The sequence below is a fragment of the Atractosteus spatula genome, chromosome 24 (assembly GCF_055471065.1).
Source record: "Atractosteus spatula isolate fAtrSpa1 chromosome 24, fAtrSpa1.hap1, whole genome shotgun sequence".
In the NCBI taxonomy this organism is placed as follows: domain Eukaryota; kingdom Metazoa; phylum Chordata; class Actinopteri; order Semionotiformes; family Lepisosteidae; genus Atractosteus; species Atractosteus spatula.
The window spans coordinates 13,678,741-13,703,555 of NC_142729.1; the positions used below are offsets into that span (position 1 = coordinate 13,678,741).

Below are 24,815 nucleotides of genomic sequence, written 5' to 3' on the forward strand. Positions count from 1 at the left end.
GAGAAGGAGAACTAGTAGGACTATTCCAGTAGGAGAATTCTAAGGTGAATTCCAGGGGTTTGAGACAATTCCAGGACAGGATGGCCCAGGAGCAGAAAGGCTCCCAAGAGCAGGACATTCTCGCAGCGCGCCTCCTGACCATCCTGAGACTCAGCCCGGACAACCACGGAACGGCCAGTGTGTCCGAGTGCCAGAACTTTCCTTTGTTCTAAGAGTCTAGAGCGGAGGTTGCCACGAGTAACCAGAGGATCCACCCGAGGTTAGCATCAGCAGCAAGCCTCATGAACAGGTCGGAACTGTGGACAGCTGAATCACTATTCAGAACTAGCGCTTCATCAGGAACGAACCGGTCCTCTTCCTGACTTGCTGGGACCCACAGTCATCTTTTCTCCTGTGCACAAACTTTGCTAGTTAAAGCCAACACTAACTAGCCGGTCAGTGAGCATCAGCAGCGCACCGTCGCAAGCTGCACAGCACAGCCTGGCATGGAGCCAGAGAGCCCGCAGGAGATCTGAACCCCCAATGAATGGATGAGTATTCAACTTCACTGCATTACAGCTCGAGAATTCAATTGTTATCCCAACCAGTTGATATCAATTTAATTCCTAAGAGTTATGTACTTGTTTCGAGTATCCAATGTAGAAGTTATAACCAAGTTCATTTACGAAACGGTCTAAGTGAATGATATACTGAACGTATGTCCTCTTGATATGTGTAACTCTTTGTAACTGAATGAATATATACCTTTTGTATTCTGAGAACCCTCACAATAAGATCTGTAAGGTTTATATGCATATTTTATGTATTAATAAATGTATCCTCGTGTATTAATACCCGTGTGTGTGTGCGTTGTTTGAGTTATATCGCATGGTTGGATTCTAAGGCCATCAAAAGAATCATTTTGTGATTTACGGCTACAATTAATAATTGTCCCTGTAAATGCCCAAACCCTACAGAACTGGTGCCTCGTGAGAGCACACTACACCATCAATAAGCAATCATTATCAAGAAGCCATCAATTAGTTTTTCATAATTAAAACAAGTTATTTTCAAAATCCTCTTTATTTTTGTAAATGTAGCAGGAAAGAAATCAACATTCTTTTTATTTTTTGTGATCAAAAGCATTAAGTGATCTGACCCATCACTCTTTGAATTTTAGTAACATTCTTTTAGTTGAGGGACTTGGGAAGTAAATGCAGTCGTGTCACTTATTTTCTTTGATAATGTGTTATTTAGTTAGTGCATGGAATCCATCTTCCATGGTTCATTATATATCCAATAGGAACACTGGGTATTATTTGTAGCTTCAAATGGTCTGCAAGATACTTGTACTGCTCCTTTATCATTTGGACGAATTCTGGCCTTTCAACAAGAGGTGAGGTTGAAAAAGCCTGTAGAAAATATGAAAACAGAATGAATGTCATGTACATTATATTATATCATAATATTCTGATTATGGTCATATTATGGTTGTATTGATATGTCAAGTCCTTTACTTAACTGGTTCTGTTCTTTACACCTCTGCTCCTATTGTATTTAGTACAGTAGTATTTGTCAATACATATAAAACATTTTCAGACAAATAATATTACTGACACCTGTCTGTGAAATACTGTAGCTGCAGAGCCTGACTTGCTTATTTTGTAGACAATCCCAAGCTTAAATCATTTATCCACACATCTAATCAGTCAGTCAAATCACATGTAGCTCATGTGATTAACTCAGCAGATGATTAAAGAAACCCATTGTTTTCCTTTTATACTCAAGCCTTTCCTGCTATTTTGGTAGCCGTTAACTCCTTAGAGGGGTTAATAAATGTATGGCCTGATGAGCTGGAATTTCAAAACAAATAATTTTAGTCTTCTGTAGTTGAATGCAAATTATTGACAAAACTGGTATTGCATCAAAAACTTACAGATATTCAACTTCTTTACCTGTCTTTATATGACAGGAAAGCAGACCCCTGAGATCAGTAACCATTTTATTTGGTACACTTTGAACTCTTTCTACTACTATAAGTTAAGTCTGATTAGTGCATAGTAAGATTTAATCATAACATGCCTAAGTTTAAATTTCACTTTGTATGCTATAATTTATTTTTAACTCATTCCTTTATAGTCTTTAATAGAATCATCTAAATTAACATTGAGATCCCTTTTGAGCATATCTTCGTGAAACTGTAAATTTCCCAAGTGAAATGTACTGTATAATATTTGTTCACACTACCAAAGTGGACCTATTTCTGTGAAATAGGTCCACACCTGAAGAAGGCTCCACGGCTGAAACGTTGTGTTCTCTTTCTTCTTTTTTCAGCATGGAATAAACCTATTACCTATTTCTGTGAAGCTGTTTCTTACTACTTTGATATTTCAGAATGATTGTTATTGAAGTCATTGTTATAGAACAAAATAAGGATAATACTTATACCCTCTTTAATATTTTCAGAAGGGATATTTGTAATCAAAGATTAAAAAATGAATACCTTATTGTTTTTAAACCACATTTCTACTGCCAAACATACACAGAAATAGTATTTCTGAGTTTATTTTATGTATATATGACAAAGATTAAAAGTGTGTGAGGACACATGTAGAAATCAAATCTAGATGTCAGACTTGGCATCATATATAAACAGATATCAACAGATCAAATGTACCCTTCGTATCTCCTCATCTGTCAAATCACGGCTGTCATCGTCAGTCTTCAAAATATTTTCAAAGAAGTTGTAAGGTCCAACCATCAGCATGTTCTTCTCAGTGTCGTACACTCTACGCATCTACAGAATAAACATAAAAAATTCCAACTTATTCTTCTGGAACTACAAGTAAATGCAAAGCACTGGTACAAGCCTTTCTGTCAACACCACTATCTTACTGTAAAAGTCTGATGATTTCTACTGATTCCAACGAAATAGTCTTTATTGTAGCTACTTAAATCATTATATTTTACAATGTATTTTATCAAGATATTATACAAAACCTCTATAAATACATGTTCAGTCAATATGAATACAAATTTTGCTGATGAATATGAATAACAGTTGCACCTAAATATATATGTAGATGTGCATTTTTTTATACCAAAGAACTTTTAACTTAAAACATTAAAGCCTTTTTCTACACAGACAAATGTGCATGTTACCAATAGGCTTTAGGTGATATTTAAGTAAGCCTCAAATGAGCAAAAAATAAATATAGATGGTGTTCTCCTCTTTCTTAAACAATGTTTGATCCACATAAATAAATCTATAAACCCTCTGTACTCATTGCATTTTAGAACAGTATAATGTTACTAAAACATTTTCTGCAAAGGTTGTTGGAAAACAAAGTTTTAGTTATTAACTGCCCCAATAGTTTCTAAAGTGCCCCAACATTGTCCAAACTTCTATTCATACAAATATAATACCACATATTAAGAATACAAACTTTTAAAATCAGTGTTAGAGGACAAAGACTGTTTAATGACACAGGCTGCTGACCCGCGTAAGATATAGCTTTGCCCAGCGTAAGACAATGCCTGTACATAATGACTGGTGAATCATAGTCAGGATCCAGACTGTAAATCAAAGCCAATCACACAAAACACGCATTTTGATGGCAAAAATAATTGCCAAAAATTTGGAAGTCCTGCTATCTGTTTTAATTTAGGTTTCAAAATTAACTGATTTTTCGGTATCTGTATCCAACATGTCAACTCAGGTGCATCTTCAAATCAATTTTGTTTCCTGTTTCTGAGCCGCCATTGAGACCATCCTATAGGCAAAAAAGATGGAGGCAATACTTCCCACTGCACCAGTATCTATGGTGGTATTTTTTGTGCAAAATCTTCATTTATTTTGAAAAAGAAGACCACATTTAATATCTGTAAATCTGCAATTTCCTCCAAGTTCATTTAAAATCTTATTTGCATTTCAGCGCACAGTGATTTTGAAATAAAAAAACACCAATGTCATACTCTAATGGAAACAAATGATAAGTCATCAGACTATATAAAAGGGGTATTCTGAAAACACTGACACTTTCCTTTAAGGATATTGCCTGAGTTGATCATTTCTAGTAACCAGTGGTCAACATGACCCACTGTACTATACGCTCACAATATCCTCCGGTATTTTTAAACACAATGCTTTTCTACGTGCATTGTGATTCTGTGTTTCAGAATGTGTGGGGGCCGCAAAGTGTTGCTGCTTCTTTTTGAGCAGCTTCTGAGATCACCCAGACGGTACTATGACACGGCTTTTTATACCATCTTGTCGACTGTCAGTCTTGCTCCTCTCAGAGTGGCATCAGGGCCCTTATCAGGAAATGTAGCTGGATAGATGTGAAAAGAGTTACCATCCATCTTCACACCTAGAAAGAGGATGGAGGTAAAGGAAAAATAGATATTATTTAAATCGATTGGTGATGAGAGCTGCAATTATTTCTTGTAGGCAGATGTCAATAAAGGTAAGACGGTTGAGTCATTTTCACACTGTGTGACCTTAATTTCCTAAATTTTCCCCTTGGTTTGGTTCTTCTGCCTTATTTTTGTCACAGAGTGAAAAATAATGGGTGTGGGACAAAAGATGCCTGGGGCTGATTGGTCATAAGTGGTCACTGAATGGGCAGTGTCGCCCTAAGTGTTAATGCAATGCCTTGGTCTCTGAACTTCCCACCTTGTTCTCTGAACTTCTTACCCTGACCAAAGGTCCACATAGCTCAGATGCCAGGTAATTACCACACACTTTGGTGGGGTGGGGTTTCAAGGCAGCTTTGACTGTGCCTGTTACCTGAAGGGGGTTCTGGACCAGGGTGTAAATTCACAATGTATGTAAACCTCCCCATCTTGTTCAGCCAGTTCTTCAATGAGGCCTGAGCAGTTAGCTCTGCCTCTACCAAAGACATCACAGGCACACTTCCAATCCCTCTGAGGATGAATCCAATCCCTCTGGGGATGTTCACCGTGGTGTAAGGAGACACAGGCAGGTTCCGGAGAGAAGCAGTGACAGACTGATCATTTGGGTCATTTGTTCTGGTAACTGGAACCCTTGACTGCTCTATGAGTGAGTCATATCATGTGCTCTTTGCATTGGGTGTGTAGTTATAGGAATGACTGTGTTATGTTTATGTGATGGGAAGATCAGAATACTGTAATAAAATATGATATTTTAGATGATTACTGTCTTGTCTGGTCTGTGGATGTACTAGTAGTTCTGAGAGATAAAAAGAACCTGCAGCCGGGAGGAAAAGTTTCCTGACACCCATTATAATTGCTAGGTGTTGTACTTTGGATTCAAAGCAAAAAGTAGTTCTGAATAAACTGTTACCCCATACATGACATTTTAATGTGCCAAGAAAGCCTGGCTATTATCTAAAGCAAATATGAGGTGATTTCCTGAGATCTTTCACTCAGTTCTCCTTTTAAGTGGCTGGAATCAGAACAAAACTCAAGACAATCTTGTCTTTCAATTATCAGGCATTATACAGATACTCATACTCAAAGTGTCATACTGTAGCTTTTTTTTAGAAAAAAATAGCTGCAGCCAGGGGACTGGCTGAAGCCCAAGCGAATAACTTCGGGCATGTCTGGAAACAAAGTGAGAGAGAAAATGTGGGCAGACAGGTAATGTGGTGTAAAGGGCTAAAGTAATAGACTGCCTGAAAGTAAGCAAGAGGGAATGAGGTAAAAATGAGAGAGGAATGTCATAAAAATGGATGAGGCTCCCATAGGGGAAAAAGATGGAACTGCTGGAAGATGGGATACCACTGGTCAAACAAATGGTGAACTGCCTTTGGAGAATCCAGAGAGCACTGGCAGAAAAAAAGAAAAAAAAATGATTTCCACTGTATCAGTGGTCCAGTAGGAGTTTTTTTTTTCAGGAGGAAAGTGAAGCATTGGCATGCACAGACACACAGAATGGAATGAGCTGTCTTAAATAAGGAGTTTGTTAAACTGATGAAGACCTGCTTTGATGGCTGGAATGTGGGTCTGACTGACAGGCTCCTTGGCCTTGTGTGCACATGCTCAGTAGTTGGTTGTGGGCTCGTGCAAGTGCTGGGGTTGCCATTGGCAACGGTGGGATGAAAGTCAGTCCCAGTCCAAGCTTGACAGTGTCTTCTTAACTTATATGTACTGTTCAAGAATTCTGAAAGTAATTGTGCAGTTTGTTATAACATTTAGGCAATTTTGACATATCCTTCCTTCACATATTCAATTCTGTTTCTCCTCGTTTAATGCTGATTAATAATTTGATTATGCTCTTTCTGCATGTCTTTTGAATCTGTATTCACAGCTTTAATGCATAAATGGTCTTACCTACACCATATACCACTGGCCAGTGATTCCCCTGTCTGTTAACATCATTCATCTCTAGAAAAAAAAAGGAAAATATAAGCCTGGAGCCACCTTGTGTGAGACTGAGAAACCAATCCACATGTTCCTTATGAAAAAGTTTACACATGGTTTCTGGGTCTGCAGCATTACCTGACACACAGGCCAGCTGAAGTTCAATTTGGCAGTCTTGCTTCATAAATTCACCTGCAATTACACCAATGAGAAAGGAAGGATACCTGTAAGAAAGTCTGTTAAAATGTGTATTCTGCCTCTATGGGTCTGTGTGTGCCCTGTGATGGACTGGCGTCCTGACCAGGGTGTACCCCAACTTGTGCGAATTGCTGGCTGTAAGGCTCTGTAAGCCTGCATTGTGTGAAGCAAATAGTCAATGGATTGATTGATAGTTTTATTATGTGGATCATGAAATTAATCTCTGAAGATAAGCAAGCCATCACAATGTTTTAATTAAAAAAAACATGCACCTTTGATTTCCTGTAGTTTTGCTATGCTTATAGGGACAATTTATAACTTTATGTTCTGGTCTGAAATTCAAAAGTAAAATTTATAATAGAGACCACGATTGTATACATAACATCAAAGTTTATGATCTGATAAGATTCTAATTTGAATTACACTGTTACAGCCTGTAACAAATGTTAAGCCAATTTCACTCACGAAGCAGTTTCATGGTGTTGTCATGGGAAATCCCTTTCTTATCAAAGAATCCCCCAACCATGTAGAGATCCAGCCTGTTGTAAAAAAAAACTTTTCTTTAAAGTCGGCCACCAGTTGTAAAATTGTGAAGCATGGTTTCAGCAGAGGGTGGCACAATGGTTTGCATTGCTGGCTTGTATTGCTGGGGCCCTGCATTCAGTTCTGGACCTGGGTGCTATCTGTGTGAGTTTGTATGCTCTCCCTGTGTCTGTGTGGGTTTCCTTCTGGTGTGAGCACGTTTGTCTGTGTTTGTGTACTCTGTGATGGACTGGTGTCCTGTCCAGGTTGTATCCTGACTACTACATTGATGGATGGATACTTTCATCAGATCTCTCTAACTAAGCAAGACCTGGAGTATAATAGTCAGCACCATAAATGTGCAAAGAAATTTACTTTCTGCATGTATGCTACTCCTGAGCTACACATAATATTACAGTTACTGTTTAGTCTTAGAATATTGATGTGTAGGACTATTATAAGGATTGTTATTTGTAATAACATACTGTGAGAAATCCTTGCATTGTTTTTTCATCTCTTCAACCAATGCTTTCACTCCAACACCCACTTTGGAGCCATCAATGTGAGCCAAGCTGACCTTGCCAGTGCCTGAAAAAGAGCAGAGCAGTCAGCTAGTAGTAAATGTTGGCATTGTGAAATGTCCAGTGTGAAAACAACTATTATATTATTTTATCTATCAGAGGGACAGAGTATTGTGAGTTATTGAAGCAAAATATATAGCTTGATGCTGATAATGTTTTGTTTTTTACCCATATGAAGTTGGGTTGTGTGAGATATAGCATTGCTAAACAATTACCTGTAAAGCAGAAAGAATATCCCAAGGAGGTTTTGATAGGAAAACTTACAACAGTAAAATATGCACAGTGGTGTGCAGGATGGTAAACGTGACTCATGACTAAATAATCAAGAACACTACTACATATGTGTGACAGCTGAACTGTTTTTTGCTGAAGAGAGTTCAGCTTGGCAGTTTAGCAACATATTTATTGTTTTGTATAAAATAAATTCTTGCTTGTGTATAAGTAAATCTGAGCAAGTAATTAAAAAATCTAAGGACACTATGAAGGCTATAAATGAGAGGAAACCATTCATCTCCTGTTTAGTTGCAAGTAGCTAATTGATCTCATTCTTATGTTTAGTATAAACTCTTTGTATAACAAAGTGTCCCTGCTTTCAGGAAATGGCTAGATTAGATTCTTGGACCAGTTAGGTACTCACTACCAGGCAGGCTAGATTAGCCAAATGTCAGAAAAGTCCTGTCAGAATGTAAAGGAAAGAATAAAGAAAAGTACTAATTTATACCTATTTTCAGATAATCGTTGCTATTTTCTGAAATAGAAAACATTGCTTTCATGTTCTTGTAGAGTTCTTTTTAAAAATAATGTCTTGCTACTTTTACTTTTCTGCTCCAGTTAAGCAGTAACTAACCTGGGCAATGGAGGACAATAATGTGGCAGGTGGTTGCCTCATCACTTCCGATTCTAGTCACAGGTCCTGTAACAGTTGAAAAGAAATGTCACAAAATGTTCTTTGCCCCTCAGTCTTTGTTTGGCTTCTTTTCTCCCTATATTTGTTATGTGCTTTTTTAAAATACTTCACCTTATAGTAAAACAATGATTATCACTATTTGTAATCCATTCAAGATGGATATAAACATGAAAAAATAGCTATTTTTTAGTTTTGTTAACACTTCCTGTCTCCTATAATAGTATTAAATTGTCTTTAAAGAACTTGATATGTGCTGTTGACTCAGTATAGAAACGAACATTCCTAGATGGTTCAGTTGTACTTTGGGGTCATATTTCAAGGTTGGCATTACATCTTTTGATGTAACAAAATGTCCACTTTATAAGAAACTTTATTATTATTCCAAAATATGACCCAGCTACAGTACCATATCAGTCCACAGCACAGGTCACTGCTCATGTGTTTTGAAGTTATTCACAAAATTAAAACGTTGAGTAAATTGTAATGGGTAAGTGATTTCATGTTTTGTCATCTGTTTTTAAATGACATTCATCAATGGATATAAAATCCTTCCCAGCTCCACCCCATCTCGGCTCCCCTTTTTTTCCCCATCTCCATCTTTTCAACTCTTTCCCATCATCTTAAACTGTAAAATCTGTAGTCAACTCTCCTGCAATGGGGCTATACAGTATGTATTTGCTTTCCTTTACGATCATCTAACTTTAGTTGTACTTGTGTTTTTGTTCTACATTATTTCTTTTGCTTAAGCCCTCATCAGATCCCCCTGTTTTGAGTGATTCTGACACTTTTTCATAAAAGACAATAAACAAATCATCATAAAAAGTCATTATTTTGTTATGTTTTGTAATTTCCTTTATATTACAAAGCATAACAGCTAGAGCACCATCACTCAATATAACTCAACAGAAGTGGTGCAATTAAGAATACCTAAGGAACAATACAAAACTTCTTTGAAAACACAACAACAAAGGCTACCTCCTTCCCAACAAACTGCAGATTCATGGAATGTAAACTCATATGGAAAAAAAAGTTTTTTAATATAAAATATATTTCAGGATTCTACCTTTACTAAGGTCAATCGTTGCATATTCTCTCTGAGAAACATAAAGCAGATAATTTGGTTGCTCTTTCACTTCAGGTTGCTGCTTGAATTTTTCAGCTTCAGGCTGTAACACAAAATTATTGTCACTGCATGGAAAATCCAGCTTTTGTATAAAAGGATTTTGAATGACTTTTAAAATACCCAGAGACAGTTTGAGACTGCTTCAAAGTTTTGTGAATCACTCCGCAAATGCCAAAGTTTCCAAACTGCTGAAAAAAGCATGACGGCAGACAGCAGAAAGACAGCAGAAAGTCTTCCTTTACCTCTGTTTCTATACATGGATTACACTTCAAACAGATTAGTTTGATACATAATAGTCTGCATTGCCAGCACTGTTTTGTAACTGTGCTTCATGCATGCCTCACGCTTATCAATACTGTGATTGATGAAACTATATCGTTTATCTATTAAATACATACAATACTATACAAGCAGTCATTTCACAATTCAATCTGTCAGCGGTCAGTTTTTAATGCAGATACTCTGTCATCAAATTAAATTACACAAATGAAATGCTCATATGTATACAATTTATAAGCACAAATTGTCCAATACATCTTTTAAGACTATACTTAAATATTGATTGGAACCACTGATTGGGTGGCAATCTCATGAATGTGAACACAGCATAATTTCCAAGATATTTTCAAATGTAGTATACTGGATAAACAGAGTCTATATGCGTTTATTAAGCATTTGATTAATTATGAATAATATATAAATAGTAAAGTATTCTAGCATGGAAAACAAAAATAGTACATGTATTTAATTCCAGAGCTTTGACAGAAAGTTAAATGTTTTACGTTTCTTCCTATACAATGCCATGTATGCTGTAAAAGGTTCCAATATGCATGTTTTATTTTACTTTTATGTTGCGATAATTTATTTTTTTGCAAGATATATAAAAAAGCATTGTAAAGTACCTGTAAATCTTCTCCATATTTTGCCCAGAATTCTTCAATAGTTTCAAAGTCCTCAACCAACTTGTGTTTCACAGACAGGGGCATGGTGCTGATTTGGACTGTTACTGTAAGTGAATCTGTGATCGTTGATTATATGGTGACTTAGAACACAAATCTTCATTTTTATACAGGAGGATATGACCTGCTGACCTGCTGACTTGCTTAATCCATGCTGGGTATTTTTTTTAAGTTTCTCAGAATTTACTTTACTTCCTTGTTAGGTAGTTGTGTAATTCACTACATGTTTCAGCACACCCAAAGCAAAACTAGTCATTTCTAGTTCTGATTTTGTTTCTTCTTAGCTGTTTTAATGTTGTTATAAACATATATATTAACATTCTTTACCTATAGAGTATTAGGGTGCATTTAAATACATTTTAATGTATTTAAATATTAATAGATTTTATATTTTAAATATATTGTCCTTGTTACCAACAACAGAATATTTAAATGAAAATAAATCAATATTAAAAAACGTGGGAGGTCAATATATTAAATGTATACTATGCTGCAGCTTAAGAAAGATAAGAAAATTAGATGAAACCAGCATAAGGACGTTTGGTAATAAGCTTTGTACTAACTATAGGATTAGCCCTAATTAGTAAGATGGTTTCAACTTTATACTACATAGAATACATAACGTGGCAGCAGATGGAAACTTTAAATACGCACATCGGAAATACACTTTTTGTTACACACTGAACACTCTCTGCTTTAATAGAGGATATAATAGATAGTAATAAAGCTTTTTAGGCAACAAGCACCTTTGTTGTATTTTTTGCAATAGTTGTAGCAGTTGTGTGGTACTGTAAAGCCATTTTTCCTAAAGTGCAACAAAATAAAATCAGCCAGCAACTTCATTGCATAATTGTGGCACCATCAATATAGATAGAGGATCCTAAAAAACAGGAAATTATCTGTACATCACATGATAAGGAAAAAGGAGTTTCAGTTTCACAGAAATTCAATCCAAGCTTCATTAATCCCCTAGAGAAGTTGTCTCTTAAGAAAACTGCTTATTCCTGCTCAGGGTCATACTGACACAAAGCCCTTCCAGTTAGTACAGAGCACACCCTGTACAGGACACACTCACACACAACAACATAAAGATAATTCAGAGACTTAGGGTGTGTGGAACATGGTACAAATCCACATGAACTTGGGGAGGCCATTCAAATCACACACACAGAGGGCCCCACTCTGGAATCAAACACAGAACAGCTACGCAGACTTTCACTTTCACTGTGCTGTGCTTTCCCGACTGAATTACTGTAAATTATTACCAAATTTAAATCAGTGTACCTTCCCTGTTTTGTTTAAGGTATTGTCAGTTGTAAATGACTCAGTAGCTGAAAATGGCTCAGTAGCTGAACCTTTTTTATACAGGTACCAGTGAACAGGCTTACAAGTCCATAAACTCTTACAGCATTCAGATCTGTTACATACTGTATCATGACTCATCATGAAGGAAGCCCATTGTTACGTCCCAGTGTGTGGTCTATGTGTGTTTTGTTGTTTTGTCCCACACTTTGGACTTTGATTGTTCTCCCTCCCCCATTGGTCCATCATTACACCACTGTTTCCATATGACATCATCTTCAATTAGTTTCTCGACCAATCACAACTCTTCTTATTCAGTATAAAACATGGAGGTTTTCAGAAAGAAGAGGCCTTTTGTTTGAGTTCGGTCCCGCTTGGCTTTGGTTTTTGCTTCGCTTTTGGTTTTGCTTTGGTTTTGCTTTGGTTTTGCTTTGGTTTTGCTTTGGTTTTGTTGGTTTGTTGTTTTGCTTTGTGTGTATGTGTTTTTAGTTTAGCTTCGGCTTTGTTGTTTTGTTGGTTTCTGTTTGACTCTTTCGCCATATGACAGCAACTCTATAATGCTGCTGATAAAATTAAGTACAGTACATAGATGAAAGTGCCATGCAAGGGATTTGATAGGTGTTTTCTAAAAGCAAGCTAAAGGCTTTCACAAGTTATCCACCAGAGTCTACAAAAAATGTAAAAATGTTTAGATAAATAACTGTGCCTGATCATTGTAGGCAATCTGGCTGGTCCCAAAATGATCAAATCCCTCAAATACCAAAGATGCAAATACCACTGTAGATGGAAATAGAACATATTAGTCCTGTTTCATTGTTATTTCCTATATACTGAACCCCAAGGTCTACAAAAAAAATTAAAATGTTTTAATTTTTGAGATTTCTGAGATAACTAACTGTGCCTGATCATTATAAGCAATCTGTCTGCTCCCAAAATGATCAAATCTCTCAAATACCAAATATATTATAGATGGAAAAAGAAACATATTAGTCCTGTATCATTGTTATTTCCTATATAGTGAACCCCTGAACAGATTTTTGCTGTTTGTTATTATTGGGTCAATTCCTTTCCAGGCTGGATTTTTTAGATCTAAAATACTCTAATATTCTATTCCAGAATACTGTCTGTATAGGGCTTCAAATACTATAGTTGTGAATATTAGGTCAGTACGTAGACAGGATTTGATCATCATATACTTTAGTTACACTTGTGTGCTATGGCATTAAAGTATACAGAGTACATATGCTGATGGAGACATTATTACTAATCTTGATTGTTTTTTATGTCTAAATTGTTATTGATGTCTTGATGTGAAATGTTTATAAATAAATATACTGTAGAAGGTATTATAAAAAACTAGGACATTGGTGAAACACAAAAATGAAAGACCTACAGAGCATTTTCAAACTCAAAAGTTTTGTTTGTAAAAAACTCAAAACAAAAGCAAAGAGAAATAAAGGCCTCTTACTCACCTCCTCGACGTAGGGGTGACTGTTGTGTTGGACTGCCTGCCCATAGACTTGCGCCAGGGGCTCGACACTTGTGTTGCCAGTGCTGGTGCCTTGCCCAGGGCACGAGATCAAGCTCTGCTGAGAAGCAACTCGAGTGGAGCTCCCCAACACTCCTATAGAAACAAAGTGACAAAAGCAATGGCCCTGAGGTTGAGACCTGCACTGAGCTCATGAGAACATATTAACATATTTCAAAAACAATATTAATAACTGCATCACCTGTTTTGTTTTTAAAGTGTTAGTGAGTTGGAATATATGATTTAAGGCATCACTGAAATGGACGCAACAATATTAAAATAATAATGTGATAATAGCCAGATTCAACTGAAAGCAACTCACCAAATTGAGGCTCAGTAATTACACCAACAAATTGTTATAACTTTAAAAACAACACATCTCTGCCTATGTTACAAATTTGTTAACTACAAAAACTCTATCATCATGATCCAGAGTCCCATTGACTACATTAGATTAGTTAAAGCCTGCATTCCCATCTGATATTATCATTCCTCTGTGGGCTAACTATCACATAATGCATCACATAACACATAATTTAACAAAGAATCAAGGCTTAATAGTTAATTTTCCTCTGTTTTTCCTCAGAAAAATAAATTATCTTCAGAGCCAGTCCTTGTTATCATTAGTGACATCTTAACCAATGGTGCAGCCGACTCACGTCTGGGGATTCCATTATCAATGTTCCTCGTTTTTTATGATCACTTCATAAAAACTGAACAAGATGAAAGAAAGGAGAAAGAAAAGGAATGGATGTGTATCCTTGCCTGCAGTGTTCTGGGAACTGGGGCAGAGGGATCTGCACAGAAGACTGCTCTCCTTCCTGCTGGATCAGGTGCTGGACATGCCAACATTGTGGTCCACATTCCTGCAAGCTGGCTGAGAGCCCAGACCCCCAGCAGCTCCTGGGGCTGTGGGAAAGGTATGCTCTACGCTGGGGTGTCCGCAGAGAGGGCAGGAAGTCTTTGTAGGCACATTGTCCCCACCATGGACGGGAGCTGTCAAAACCAGCCAAACATAGCTCATTCCTTGGTTTTCCCAGACATTGAAAGATGTAAAGGATTAATATTATTAACTAGCATAGCATTAACATTACCAGCCCAAGCATCATTTGTATATCATTAGACATCAAGTATCAAGTATATAATTAGACAGCCCAAGCCTTAGCTGTTAACTAATACATATGAGTGGAACTGTGTATCCAAAATCCATTGCGAGTTTTAATGCTATGACTAAAGTTCTGTTGAGAAATAAAAAAAAACATTTAACAGCTTGTGAGATATCAAATCCTTTTTTATCTAAAAGTCCAGTTACATCTATGAGCCAAAGGCTCAACCAAAGCACAGGCAATCTGGTGGGACGAGAAGAAATGTCAATAGCAGTAAGCAGCACTCCCCGAATCAGTTTCAGCTGTGACTCTTGGGCTACTCATCAAGGATTTGCTTTTTGCTTTGAGAATTTCACAGCCTCTCACTTCTTTGTGAAAAAAAATAATTTTAAGATTTAATAACCGGCCTGAGAAATCGGAACTGCAGATCCCCTTTCAGGCCTGACCCTCCTCTGTGAGCACACCTCTCTCTGTCGGAAGGGTTGGTGGGGCTCAGGAACTGCATGTCCAAGTCCTCTCCACCACTGTTCTGTGACATCCCCTTTCTTCCCTGAAACCTGGGGTTGGTAAGGCTCTGGGATAACTGGGTGGGGGAAGAGAGTTGCTGGGGTTAACAAAAAACTAAAACCACCTGTATTCTGGCCAGAATCTACTGCAAATGAGTTTGCTTACTCTGAAGGAGCTCCTTGGGGTTTTCTCTGTGAATCTGGAGATATCATCACCTTGTGAGCATTTATCACCTGATGATCTACTGCCTCACAGAACCAAAACTTCACACCCAATACTCTAAAACTCTGGCACGCTATCTGTTGGTGTGTTGCCAAAGCTGGAGCTGTAATGTGTACAGGAATGTGTAGTGGCATATCCACTCCTAACAGTTCAATAAATCCTGGGTTGTGCTGCTATCTCTAGCGTGGCTTGATTTATGCCCATTGTCTACAGATCAGTTCACATGTCAGTAAGAGTTCACGATACAGTTCTGAAGGTCTTTGAAACTGATTTGTTGCAACCCCCTCTGATAGGGCAGTTATCTTAAGGGAATTTTCTTTTTCAAGAACCAATTTTGATCAATTCTCAATTCATTCATCCATCCATCCACTTTCTAAACACTTTATCCAATACAAGGTCATGAGGGAGGGAGCCGGAGTCACAGGGCACACAGACATGCTCATATACTCACATCAAAGCCACTTGTTCCAGAAGCCAATTAACCTACCACCATGTCTTTGGACTGTGGGAGGAAACTGGAATACCTGGAGGAAACCAATAAAAACTAGTGCTGCGAGGCAGCAATGCTAACCACTGAGCCAACATGCCGCCCATTAATAACTCACCAAAATCAAAACGATCCTCAAAATCAATTAAACAATACAATGATCCCCAAGGCCAGTCTTACTATCCTCTAAACTTTTACCAAAGGACTCCTAAAAACATTCAAGAAAATTAATGTTAGAAATGTAATGTTTTTACCACATCAGCAGCAGCAGAAAAGCCTTTTCTTGATGCAAGGCAGTTTAAAAAGACAGAGCAGAACCAAGTATACAGTAATAAAAAAAAATTTCCCTGATGTTGGAGAATCCTGGATCATGGATAAAATGGTACGTTTATTTTCATTTTGTACAGTTATGAAGGTGGGATGTTAGAAAGGAATAGTGTCAAGTCTGTAATAAATCCCTCTTCACAGGCCATTAGAGAGTTTTTGTTACCAGTGAGGTTTTGCATGTAACTCTGGTACCAGTCCCTATTATCATTAGTGACATCTTAACCAATGGTGCAGCCGACTCACATGTGGGGATTCTGGAAACTCTGCGGGGCACACAGCCCGGGGGTTTTGCAGCAGGTGGGGACACCACTATCAGCCTGTCCTCCTCAGGCTCAGCAGGCCTGTTACAATTGGTCAGTTGTTGTCCCACTACACTCACATCTGAGGTCACCCCTACAAAACAAGGTCAAAATTTCTCAACACCCTTCAGAACTGTCACCCTTTTCACAAATCTCACAACACCACAGCCCACAGTAGCAGACGCACTGACACACACACCAAGCTCAACACAAGGAGGGCAAATGCAAGAACTGACTGAGAAGCATAATCGGCAAGGTCTTTATCTTCTTTATCTCTTTAACTCTAAATGAGTCCCAGCAGACAGGAAGTTTCAATCTCTGCTGTGCTATACTGTTCAAACCTAGAGCTACTAGGTTACTTTCAGTTTTGTCCAGTCTCACGGCTGGTTTCTCAGCACACACTCATACACACAGGCAAACTCATTCAAACAAATGACAGGCCAGCAGCTGCAGCTGTCAGCACCTTGGTTGGGGCTGTCCTCCACTCTGGAAGCAGCCATCAGCTTTCTGGAGGGGACTCCAACCAAGCGAGGTCTTGCTACTAAAGGAGGGGAGTTATCGGACCTGCAGACAAGACACAAATGGAGACACAGTGGAGAAAAGTGAAAAATGATTAACACTGCTCTGTCATCTTTACAGAGTTCGAGCAGTGTTGTCAACTCTGTTCACTCCCTTGCCAAGTTCACAATCCTGCTTTGAAGCACATAAAACCACAAAAGATGCCAGCTTGAACAACAACCTAACTTTATCAACACTCTTCACTCCAGCCCCCACAAAAAAACAGAAAAGATGTTCATAAAAGTAGGAGGCTACCTGTGTGGCAGTAAGCAAAAACAAAGTTACAAGTTTGGAAAACAAGCTTCAGTGCACTGTTAATGAAAGCCACAACCGTCTTGAGCTGTAAGGGCAGCATTTTAATTGCTCTGAATGTGTGTGTTGGTGGCACAGGCTTGATTCCATTGGAGAAACAGCGAGAACGCTAAAGCGTGGCTTTAGTTAGCACAGGGCAATTCTCACGGGCTTCACCTGAAGGACAAAGTAGGAAAGGCATTCCTAAAAAATTATAAAAGCAACTGGATCACATTTATTTTCTAACCACTTTATTTAATTTAGTGTTGCAGATAGCACACCAGGAAGTGAGCCAAGAGCCCCAGTGCTGCAAGACAGCAATGCTCATCACTGTACCACCATGCTGCCCATCAGATCTACACACTTATCTAGGAACCCCGGTGCAATAGCGATCTACATATAGTTATTCCTAATTACTGTATATCCTAATGCAGACTTGATCAGTTATTTTTTAACTAAACTATGGAAGAACCCTGGAAAATTCTACTGAAGTTTCTACAGATTTTAACTCAGTAAAAACTCATCCCCAGTACTGGAATACCACCATGCCAGCTGAGCTCTTGATTAAGGTAATTCAAAAGTAGTTGGATACCATCAATGCTCAGTTTTTGAGTTTCACACCTGCCTTCTTTCAAGTAATGGACTGAATGAAGTGATTGGACCTTTTGAGATTAAATTCACATTGCAGTCTACAGTATGATACAATGATTGAAATCACCTGGTTTAAGTCTTTGACAAAGTGGCATCACCAAATACTAATTAACATCATACCATCATTTTTTCTCCTGTTAAGAGATGCTAAGACACAAATAAAGCAACTACCACTTAATAAGAAAACTGAAGGCAGAGTAGGTGGAATTTTATTTGTCAGTTTGTTTTTGCATAACATGTCCGTAGCAGAGTCTTTGAAACCAAAGTGTAAAAGTAGAAACAGGTTGAAAAGGTCAAATCACCAAATAAAAAGAATCATTCAGCCTCAATCATTTAGAGATCAGCCAGAAGGAAAAGTAAAAGACACTCCAGAAGCAGGGTTGAGAAGCATTGCTTTAAAAGATCGATCAGTAAATATCAGTCTCTGAAGAGGAACAATCTTACTCTCTAGCTTGATGGCAAGATCAGAACAAGCTGCTGTTTTGCCATGAGAGGGTTTTGGACAGGGGAGAAGAAATAGAAGCAGCAGAGGACAGATGCATTAAAAAGCCAGGAATCAACACAATAGGTGACCACACAAACACCAATAATGGGAATCAGTGCACTTTGGCAAAGCAGGTTAATCCCATCAAAGCTCTGTTATTATAGTCCTGATTCCAATTTATCTTGATCATGTCCTCAGCTCTGACAGGGACAGCACATAAAACCTTTTTGTATAGCAACTGATAATCATGTAAGAGCTCTCAATGTGCCTGGTGTTTCATACATATACTGTAGCACTGCACACACACAGCCCACTTCATCTCCTCAAGCCCTGCCAACATACAGCATGTTACTGACACAGACTACTCCCTACCAGGAGCACATGTCTTTTTCCTCACACAAGGAGGGAAATGTACTTCACTTTCCTTTACCACACCATGGACAGAAATGTTTGGAATGATTTTGGTGGAGTTAATGTGAACCTAAATTACTATTTTTTTCTCTGGGTTCAGAATTAGCTAAAGATTTTAAAATAGACAGTATACACACTGATAACTACAGTTCTCAACTCATTACTCATCTTGAAATTAATAGTCTAGGAAGCATAAATCAGGTACTTACCAAAGCTTTTGGCAAGTTTTGCATTTTCCTGACTTATATTCACTGTTCTAGTGAACTGCAGGTCTTTCTCAGAGGAGCCACTCAGTTGGGGAGACCAGGGATCTCTGTCCATCTGAGAGGCAGGAACAATGAAGTTCTCAGTGCTTGTTAATGCTTAATGTTTGATTTCTAGAAAACCGGCATAGTTTTTGTAGCAAATGCATGTTTTACTCATTTCCATATCTTATCTTTTCCATGTACTGTAATTGAACCTTAATAATATCCTTACATATTTTAATATAGAAAGACAGCAAGAGACATTTAAATCTGTAGATCATTTTTAGTAACCATGTTGACAGTTAGCTGATATAGTGATCATTTCAGTTTATTTTAAGAACAGTTCTTGGACTCATCAATCCCTCTTTTATTTCTTTTAAGAACATTAACCTAAGGACTGCATGCAGAACAGTAGAAGCTTATGCAATATCCTTTTCTTCCACTGAGTCCAAACAGTAAACTCCTGTTTATTTCAATAAAATGTCAAAATTCAGACAGAGAGATCACTGGTTCCAGTCTACTTACTTAACACAGTTTTCATTACAAACTATTCTGATTTACTTCATTAAAAATGACGAGTACTAAAACTGGCACTCAATCAAAACTCCTTGAAGTGTTGTGATGTGTTATCAGTACTCAACTCAAGTATTACAACAGTAACATCGCATATTAACAGATGTAATGAAATGTACTGTATAAATCAAACATGAAAAATATGGGATTACAAACAATCAAACCTGTATGGACTGTCCTAAATCTCTTCTTAATGATTTTATAAACCAAAATGCAGCAAACTCTAAGTTCTATTCTATAATTTACAACTGGAGACACAGTAATAGGGGGCTGTACTTACTGCTAACGTTGTCTATTTGCTGATTTGTAATTGCAGAGTTTATAGGCAGCATGCTTATAAAAGAGGAGTGTTAATTCAAGTCAACTCCTTGATGATTATAAAACAATATGAAACATACAGATTGTAATCTGAAGAACAGAGAAGCCACCCCTAACTGTATATAGATCCCATTTCGAGCTGCTACTTCAAGGAGCCCAGATTGGGCCTTAAGACACCTAACTAGGAATCCTGTTGAAAGCACCCACAGCTCTCCAAAGTAACAAGCAGCCCAGCCATTTTATTGAAGCATCAATACCACGGCATCTTTCAAGAATTAATTCTCTTTTAGTTTCAAGTTGTGGCTCTTTGCTACAAAAAACTGGTTGACCCTACCTACACTTTGTTTTTTTTATAAAAAGGAATATCTCTCACTACTTTTTTTTTCATTTTTATGATTTACCAATCCACTGAACTGTAAAGGTCTGAATATTTAATTACCTAATGTAATTTTAGAGGTATGGTGAATAAAAATGAATGCAGTATTATAAATGAGATTTTACTAGTGTTGTAAACCTTATGTATAGTTTCAATGCTGAAGGGAGTAAGCTACACACTTCATGTTATACGGTGTACCCAAACATTCTGTTTGTAATTTTGTTCTAATTTGAACATAAAGAATCAACATAAACACCCAGATGCCTATAGTACAATCCTGTCTGGCGATTGATATTGCCCATGTGATATGTATACCAAGGCATTAAAAATCTATCAAAAATAAGTATTGGAATCACTAGCATGATCATTTTTTATAGGATATAGGATCTGTTTCTATTTCCTCCATGAACCACTTTGGACTTGTCTAATACTGGGAGCTTAATTTCAAGATTTTTGAGTATGTATTTGAGCTAGAGATGGTGGAAAAACAGTATATGTCGAAATATTTCAGAAATTCCAATAAAAACAAAAAGGCCTAATCAGTGTGATTAAATACTATTTAATCTAATATGACTAATATGACTATTTGAATGGAAGTGATGATAACTGTGAAGCTGCATTAACAGTATAATGTATACAGCATATAACTGAGAGAACATGTGGAACAAACATTAGAAGACTCAAGGCCCTCCAGAAATTGAGTCTGACACTCCTGATTTAAAGAACTGTGCAAGTTACAAATTTAGTCTACAGTTTTATTTTTTAAAAGAGATTCTCAATTATTAATCTTTATTTTACATAGCAGTTTTCAGAAGACATTGTTTCTTAGGAAAGTGCACATTCAGGAGAGATAATTTTACCAAACAAATCAATATACAGAAGACAATATAAAGAATACATCATAAGATCTATGTGACTGCCAGGGTCTTAAGGTAAGATCTGAAAACAGACTACAAGGTGAGACTACTAGAAAGCTTTATCATGCACTGTTCATAATCTGGTAGAGAGGACAAAAACTTGGCTATTTTAGAAGAAAAGACAGTGTGATTAGGGAATTAATTTATTGGGACCATAAAACATAAGAAGGAAAAAGGTATTTTGAAATCATAAAGAAATTCAGTAGAGATATGGATTGTGCATACAGAGTATGTATTTCATGACATGGGTGACGTTTTCTAGAAGAACTGGCACAAGAAGAACTAGACAGAACTGGCTGCTGTTTTGAACTACTAGATGTTTAGTATAGTGTTCTGTGACAGTCTTGTGGGAAAGACTTATTTTCTTAATACGATGTGTGGGTTTGGTGTAAAAAAACGGCTCCTGTAAATGTACTTAGCAGTGCAGAAACAGACTTACAGTAGGTGAATGAAGTAAGCACACATCCAAAAGTAACAAGACCAGTGCTCGAATTCACACCCCACTCTTTACTCCTTATCGTTTTTGGATATGTTTGTATTTCCATTTATAAAAATGGCGGCTTTTATAAAATGTTTCTGTTGCTCCGTTCCCCGGCCAATGATGCGCTTGCGACTCCCATCTCTCACCGGCGGTCGCATCGGTTCACCACATGCTGGAAAGCGTCTCTACACCCCCATGCCCTCCCACGAGTTTTTACTAATCTTGAACTTTAACAAATTTACATCTTTATTGATATACACATCGATTTTTATCAAACGAATTAGCTGCTTTCAGGATAGTAAAATGGGAGCTCTTAAAAGGGCACCGTTTGCATGATATTTCACTGAAGCTGGTCTTAACGGAAAATCGACAGAGATTTCTGAGTCTAATTTAGAAAATAGACTTCGCCTGATCTTTACCAGGTTGCAGGGTTGCAGATGCGCAGTAACCGCACAAAAATAAAACTCTGTCGCTGCCATGCATGTTTTTTTCAGCACCCTACATTAGCTAAAGTAATAACATATGAGAAACTACTATCAATTTACCCCCTTGAGCAATGCGTCACTCTCTCAGTAATAATGCAATTGTGAGTTCAGAGATGACACGCTGATTGCTGCGTGGCACTTTACAGATTGAGCATGTGACCTACATGAGACAAAATCTGTGAAAATGACGTTCAGGTTAATTGAAAACAAATGCTTGGATGAAAAAAATATTTTACTCGGAGAGTATAGATTATTAATACAAATTAAAATAAATTTGCTACCTGGGAATTTGGAAAATGCAATTCCAATTACAAGATCCGACCTCGTTCATCTTTTTTGTGGAGTTAGTCGCGTTTTGAGATGAAGAAGGTGGAAGAGCTGCCACTGCGATGAATGTTTCAGTGAGGAGGAGAGGGAGATTTTTTCTTTTTTGTATTGCTTCTTGACTAAAAAAAAAGTTGCAAATCTGTTATTTTGGCATAACACTATCGATGCTCCACCATCGTAATTATCCCCGTACTGCCCGTTCCACCCCTTAACGTAATGAATGTATGTTAAGGCTTACGTGGCCTAAAAGAAACAACTAATACATTTTGGCCTTATTTGTTAATATGCCTGTGATTTTAAAGCCCATGGCAAGAGTTTGAAAGTTAAATCAGGTTCTTTCGAACTGTTGCTTGTTGGGCGATAAAACCCTAACCCTAGCTTCGGATTTTGCTAGTTAGGGTTAGGGTTCAAATATTTCTCAAATACATTTTTCTCAATATTCCACTCATTTGACTGGAAAATTTGCTTCTTTGAATCAAACTATTAGTCTGAAAAGAAAATACAACACTGCCAAAATCAAAAGAGTGTGTCAGGAATGGTGAATTTTATTTTTGAAAGGTATTCTTTCATTGGAAATGTCGTATTGAACGGAGTGCTGAACGAACGTACGTTTAGGCTTAAGTGGCCTAAAAGTCCAAAACAACTAATACATTATAGCTTTATTTGTTAATATGCCTGTGATTTTTAAACCCATGGCAAGAGTTTGAAAGTTAAATCAGGTGCTTTCAAACTGTTGCTTGTCGGGCAATTCAGACACCGTTCCTTTTTGGGGCAAAGCACTGTATACAGCCATATACAGATGCAGCCATTCAAAATGGGTGAGTTATTTTGCGGCATACCCCGGTGGGCGTGTCGCGGTATCACGCGGTGTCACGCAGTGTCACGTGGTTAATCGCGCGTCATTTGACGCTCTGCCGGAAACTATCCGGCGTCACCTTGTAAAACCGCCAGGGGGAGCTTAACCTCTCATGTACAGCATTTGAGCCTTTAATTTTGAACAGTGTATTACAGCATGTTAATCTTCAGTCATTAAAATGTTGGTATATTTTATGAAAGCAAGATTGCTCAGTTGGACAAAAGTTGGACAAAACAAGCATACTTTTAGAATTTGATTAAAAGGGAATATAATATGGAATCGCGTATCTCAAGAATTTAATAACGGTATGATTATATCCGTGTACTGCGGCAGGGCTGTGTAGGGCTGTTTCGCCTGCCTGCTCATGTGAGCTGTCTTGTAGCCTACTGGTCTAGGTGCGTGACTACCAATAGGCAGGTTGTGTGTTCGAATCCAGCTGGTGCTGGACCTTCCAGTTTTATTTATTTATTTTTTAATCGCGTAACATAAACATATTACCGTATGCAAACTGTACTGTATACAATATGTATATGTATATTTAATGTCTTAACTGTGCCCGTTTAAGTATTGAATATTCATATCTAATTTTACCACTGAAGGGAAATCTTAACATAAACATACAGTATATGGCTGGTCTCGGTACTTTAAAGAAAACATACACACCAGTATTCCATTTCTCCCTAAACATTGTAAGCTTCGAAGTCTTTAACTAACGTGATACCGGAGTCAACAAGCATACTTTTAGAATTTGATTAAAAGGGAATATAATATGGAATCGCGTATCTCAAGAAATTAATAACGATATAATTATATTCATGTTGCAAAAGAACTGCAACGGACATAAAAACTCCCTTGCTTTTAACAGAGCGTTCCATAATTTCTAACTACGAAAATGCCAGGTGAAAGGATTTGTAAACATATTTTGTTAAAGCAAGTCAGTTTTTTCTGCAACACATAAAATACATTTTTCCAAGAAAGTTTAGCCTTTGTCACTAATGAAACCACTAAATAAAGACATAAATATAGAAATCTTAAGATTTGTTTTATTTAATGTTGGTAGCAGGATGAACTGTCAGAGTGTATATTTTGTTCGCAAAGTTGCTGCAAGATGTTAACAGTGAAAAAGGTATTTAGAAATGAGTTATTTCAAGATGAAAAAGAAAACATACACGAAACATGGTTTCATTACGACCAGAATCGGTCTTGAGATATTTTTAACTTGATTTACAGTATTTGAGAGGTATGTCTTAACACCGATACTACAGTGCTTAAGTACTGCTTACGTATATGTTTCTAGGTTTATATTATGCATTTCATACGGTCAAATTACTTTTGAGCAACTAATAAGAAGCGTGAAACGGTATGCATTTTACTTTCGTTTTGTGCTGGGACCCGTGGATTGATTAGAGATATCAAGTACATACAAGTCATTTTTTAAATGTTGTAGTTC

General features: G+C 37.4%; 1 protein-coding gene across 1 annotated transcript; it reads right to left on the reverse strand.

Annotated features, from left to right (window-relative positions):
• Positions 1-1,046: 1,046 nt before the first annotated feature.
• On the reverse strand, positions 1,047-10,733 carry LOC148815944 (protein N-terminal asparagine amidohydrolase-like). The gene is made up of 10 exons (XM_088904755.1): positions 10,558-10,733; positions 9,596-9,698; positions 8,473-8,538; positions 7,530-7,632; positions 6,988-7,061; positions 6,463-6,516; positions 6,295-6,348; positions 4,246-4,349; positions 2,657-2,776; positions 1,047-1,391 (listed from the first exon to the last, which is right to left on the reverse strand). The coding sequence occupies exons 1-10, from the start codon at positions 10,639-10,641 to the stop codon at positions 1,233-1,235; spliced, it is 921 nt and encodes a 306-aa protein (XP_088760881.1). The 5' UTR covers positions 10,642-10,733; the 3' UTR covers positions 1,047-1,232.
• Between the last annotated feature and the right edge of the window lie 14,082 nt (positions 10,734-24,815).